The 5,000-nt window shown below is 35.4% G+C and overlaps 2 protein-coding genes across 2 annotated transcripts in view; both read right to left on the bottom strand.

Moving 5' to 3' along the window:
- Positions 1-137: 137 nt before the first annotated feature.
- On the bottom strand, positions 138-1,479 carry LOC113829170 (protein SpAN). The gene is made up of 4 exons (XM_070127588.1): positions 1,452-1,479; positions 754-936; positions 519-653; positions 138-429 (listed from the first exon to the last, which is right to left on the bottom strand). The coding sequence occupies exons 2-4, from the start codon at positions 924-926 to the stop codon at positions 198-200; spliced, it is 540 nt and encodes a 179-aa protein (XP_069983689.1). The 5' UTR covers positions 927-936; positions 1,452-1,479; the 3' UTR covers positions 138-197.
- Positions 1,480-4,830: 3,351 nt separating this feature from the next.
- Positions 4,831-5,000, bottom strand: part of LOC138859159 (protein SpAN-like) — a 3,685-nt gene continuing 3,515 nt past the window's right edge. The window contains exon 5 of the mRNA XM_070127531.1: positions 4,831-5,000. This exon is cut by the window's right edge and continues 247 nt beyond it. Coding sequence (XP_069983632.1) covers positions 4,980-5,000 — 21 coding nt within the window. The 3' untranslated portion in view covers positions 4,831-4,979.

The following is a 5,000-nucleotide window of genomic DNA, read 5'->3' as shown; positions in this document are numbered from 1 at the left end:
AAATACCATATATAGCTGATTTTATAGGGCATGACGTTTTCACTCCAGTAATTCCATATCATAGAAGTTTGTTGAATAACTTTCATCTTGGATTTATGCATAGCAGGAGTAGTTTCAGGTGTCATAGTAAATATATATTTTTATTATGCCTTTGGTTGCTGTAGGAGTAGATGTAGGCCTACGGAAACATGCATAATCTAACAGTCTGGAGTGGTTGGTGTGGTGGTGGTTGGCGTAGTTGTGGTGGGGGTTGTTGTAGTGGTAGATGGGGTTGTGGTTGAAGTGGTGGTGGAGGTCGTGGTGGTCTGTTCGCGGCACCAGATGTAGCAGCGGAAGCCAGGGGCGGTGGTGGCGGCGTTGCTGGCGAAGGTGAGGCGCGTCCACCCGTCGGAGGTGATGGTTCCGTCGGGACTGTCGGTGCCGCATTTCCTGCAAAGGCAAGTTGAAATGAACAAACAGATGCGAGGAAACGAATGAAAGCCACGGATTTCATGAGGCAAAAGGCCCTAATAACTTACTCTTCGCGAGAGCCATGGTAAGTGACCACCAGGCGGTCATTGAGGCAGTCGGTGGAGGATTCCAGTTCGAAGGAAGGACAGATGAACTCCAGGTAGGTGGACTCCATGGGGTTGCAGGTGATCTCGTACTGGCACCTGTCGGCAAATACGTCAAGGGTAAACGAAACTGCAAATAGTGACGCCAGTTAACGAGGCCTATTTTAATACAAGGTCGCAAGAATGAGCAAGGAATCACCTGTAGTCCGTGTCGTAGTTTTGGGGGAAGTTGGGCGACTGGATGGCCACTCGCTCGCCGGGGTTCATGGTGGTGGTTCCGCAGGGCAGCGTCTCCAGAGCACGCTCAGAGAACGCGTTGGCCCCGCCCACCGCCGCCACCACGCCCAACAGCAGAAGTCCGGTTACTGACATACTGAAATGCCTTTAAACAGAGAAAGCTAATTTTCAAAGTACTCCCTACATATTTACTGTAATATTTTACTGGTTATATATAAATATCTATATGTGCGCGTGTGTTCATGGTATATATACATTTATCTATCCATATGTATGTATATATCTGTGTGTGTGTGTGTCTTTGTGTGTAATGCCTATTCCATCAACACACATACAGATGCATATGAATGTACATATAAATACATATATATACAGTATATGTGAATACATGTGCATGCACATATGTGTGTGTATATATATATATATATATATATATATATATATATATATATATATATATATATATATATACATACTATATATATATATGTATATATATATGTATATATATATATATATATATATATATATATATATATATATATATATATATGTATATATATATGTATATATGCGTATATATATATACATATACATGTATATAAATGTATATATATAGATATCAAGCATTTGCCATCTGCAGTGTGAAGTATAACTCACGTGACTGTAGATGCGTCCTGGGACAAACCAGCATACTAAATGATGAACAGTTTCCCCTTATATACCTCTTGAAAGCCATCTAGCGGTCGACATGTGCACTAGCGCCATATGCAGGTCTGTTTGCACACATCTAAGAGCTGATTAAGAAGTTTCATTCAAACATTAAGATAATTAAAACCTTTTGAAACATGTATGTTTTTTGGAAGCAAATGGACGTTACTCTCTCTCTTTCCTCTCTGCTCTCTCTCTCCCTATATTTCTCTCTCTTCTCTCTCTATCTTTCTCCTCTCTATATATACATGTATCTACACGCACACACACACACACACACACACACACACACACACACACACACACACATATATATATATATATATATATATATATATATATATATATATATATATATATATATATATATATATATATATATATATATATATATATATATATATATATATATATATATATATATATATATATGTATATGTATATATGTATGTATATATGTATGTATATGTATATATATGTGGGGGGGTCATTCCTACCTCAAAGAGATTTAATTGCTTTAATGTTTCAGTTAAACTTCTTAAACATCTTTTCAAAGAATTCAAAATAACATTTGTGTAAACAGACCTACAAATGGCGCTAGTGCGCATGTCGACCGCGAGATGTCCTTCAAGAGGCGAAAATGTCCAACATAGAGTATGGTCTGCGCAAAGAAAATATAAAAGAAATAAAAAAAGGAATAAAAAAATAAAGAAAACAAAAAAAAATGTATTGTTTATTATTGTTTGTTTTAAGCATTGTCGGCGGTCAGCCTGAACGCAATACGTTAAAGCATGGGGGGTGGGGGTACTATAGGGAATATCACACTATTACAGAATTCTAATTTGAATATTCAGGGGAAATATATGTATATTCGGGCAGGAACGCAGTTTAATACATGAACAATTTCTCGTCCTTTCTGTCCCGTTTTATCACGCTTCTGGCCATATACTATGTTGCAATCAAGCGAGGGAGATATGGACATCCAAAAACACCGGAGACGCATCGGAAATTAGGAGAAATATATCTAGTAATCTTAGGACATACCATCATCATCAATGAAAGGACCAATATGATGTAAATATATTACAATAGACGTTTATTCTACCATTTTGGCAATACACTGAATGCGTCTGCTCAAGCAGTTGTCCAAAGTTTCCCACTTTAGTGTGGCAAATGTAGATATACACACACGCACATACACGCGCACGCACACATGCACTCACATATGTATATGTATATATGTATATGCAATGATGCACACATGTATATATATATATATGTGTGTGTGTGTGTGTGTGTTTGCATGTTTGTGTGTGTATATGTAGATAGATATATGTATACAAATGAATATATATATATATATATATATATATATATATATATATATATATATATATAAAATGTATAAACATGTATATACATATATGTGCATATATACATATGTATATACAGAGTATGTATATGTTATATAAATACACATATATATGGTTAGGTTAGGTTACGTTATTTTAGGATAGGTTAGGTTAGTGTAAGGTTTCCCCTATATATCTTGCATTTTCTATGTGTAATGATCTGTGTCCATTTTCTTTGAATATGCGGATAGACTATTTTAAGTAGTCATAAGTTGGTTCATCCGTCTAGAATTTTAAGTGCTAAATAGGTGACTGAGTTATGAATTTTCTCTTTATTTTAGATTATAGGTCATTTTTGATTTCATAAGCGTATTATAGTTCCTTCGTTATCAGTGATTTCATGTTAGGTTAGGGTTAGATTAGGTCTAGGTTTAGGTTAGCGTTAGGTTAGGTTAAGTCTAGATTTGGGTTAGGTTAGGTTTGGTTAGGGTTAGGTTAGGTCTAGGTTTAGGTTTTTCCTCTCTTTTTTAGATTATAGGTCATTTTTTATTTCATAAGCGTATTATAGTTCCTTCGTTATCAGTGATTTGATGTTAGGTCAGGTTAGGTTTGGTTAGGATAGGTTAGGTTAGGACTAGGTTTAGGTCAGGTTAGCGTTAGGTTAGGTTAGGTTTGGTTTGGTTATGTTATGTTAGGTTAGGCAGGTTAGGTTAGGTTTGGTTAGGTTAGGTTTAGTTAGGTTAGGGTTAGGTTAGGTCTAGGTTTAGGTTAGGTTAGCGCTAGGTTAGGTCTAGGTTTAGTTTTTTTCTGTTTTTAGATTATAGGTCATTTTTAATTTCATAAGTGCATTATAGTTCCTTCGTTATCAGTGATTTGATGTTAGGTCAGGTTAGGTTTGGTTAGGTTAGGTTATGTTTGGTTGCCTTAGGTTATGGTTAGGTTAGGTCTAGGTTTAGGTTAGGTTAGGTTAGGTTGGTTATGTTTGTTTAGGTTAGGTTAGGCTTAGGTTAGATTAGGTTAAATTAGGTTAAGTTAGGTCTAGGCATAGGTTACGTTAGGGTTAGGTTTAGGTTAGGTTAGGAGAGGTTAGGTTAGTTTGGGTCTAGGTTTAGATTAGATTAGGTTAGGTTTGGTTTGGTTAGGTTAGGTTAGGTTAGGTTAGGGGGGGGGTCAGGTTAGGTTAGGTTACGTTATGTTAGCTTAGGTTAGGTTAGTGTAAGGTTTCCCCTATATATCTTGCATCTTCTATGTGTAATGATCTGTTTTCATTTTCTTTGAATATGTGGATAGACTATCTTAAGTAGTCATAATTTAGTTCATCCGTCTAGAATTTCACGTGCTAAACAGGTGGCTGATTATAAAAAAAAAAAAAAACTTGCTATTATATTTATTGGTGAGTAAAAACTATACTAAGTTGGAAGGAATCTTAGTCTCTTTCCAAGAATTATTATTCTTTTTTTTTTTTTTTTGTATCATTCGCATAGTAAAAAGGTCTTACCTTTGGCCTTCGTGTATAAAATTGAGGACAAATAATATCAGCACACAATGTTTTCTTCCTTTCTTTTTTCTTTTCATTTACCTCTCCCTTTTCTTTTACTTCTGCCCATTTCGTCACTAAAACCTTAAACTGTTTCCATGTAGTTCATGAGTGTCGCAGAATACGTCGTTCTTTCGAGATCTTAGGTTACTCAGGTTAGCAACAAAACACTCGATTATACAAGGGATAAAACCGGTATGATGTATCTGAGATGATTCAGTATAATTTTTTGATTATACTGAACATGAACATAATTATGTGTATGTGTACACACACGCACACACACATATATATGTACATATATATTTAAGTACATATATGTGTATATGTGTATGTATACTAAGCTAATAGACGTTTTATCAGTTGATCATATTTGCACATTAGTCGATGGGTCTGCATTTGACTGCATTAGTGGAAATAGAATTGATATAAACAAAAGTTATATGAATCATCTTTTATTGGCCAAGACGTTTCCATACCAATAATTCCACATCTGCAGAGTAAACTTACATAGAAGCATTTTTGCTTTTTTCTGTTATACGGGCTTTAGATAGTGGTAGATGTAACTATAAGCAGACGCACTGTAGTCTAGCAGACTGGAGTGGTAGG

The sequence above is a fragment of the Penaeus vannamei genome, chromosome 11, assembly GCF_042767895.1.
Source record: "Penaeus vannamei isolate JL-2024 chromosome 11, ASM4276789v1, whole genome shotgun sequence".
Lineage (NCBI taxonomy): Eukaryota > Metazoa > Arthropoda > Malacostraca > Decapoda > Penaeidae > Penaeus > Penaeus vannamei.
Note: the sequence above shows the minus strand (reverse complement) of the source record. Positions and strands in the feature narration are given on the sequence as shown.

Coding starts and splice junctions, on each gene's coding strand:
- LOC113829170 (XM_070127588.1), bottom strand. CDS start 926: ATGTCAGTAACCGGACTTCTGCTGTTGGGCGTGGTGGCGGCGGTGGGC. Junction 654..753: donor AACTACGACACGGACTACAG/GTGATTCCTTGC, acceptor ATTTGCCGACAG/GTGCCAGTACGAGATCACCT. Junction 430..518: donor TACCATGGCTCTCGCGAAGA/GTAAGTTATTAG, acceptor TTGCCTTTGCAG/GAAATGCGGCACCGACAGTC.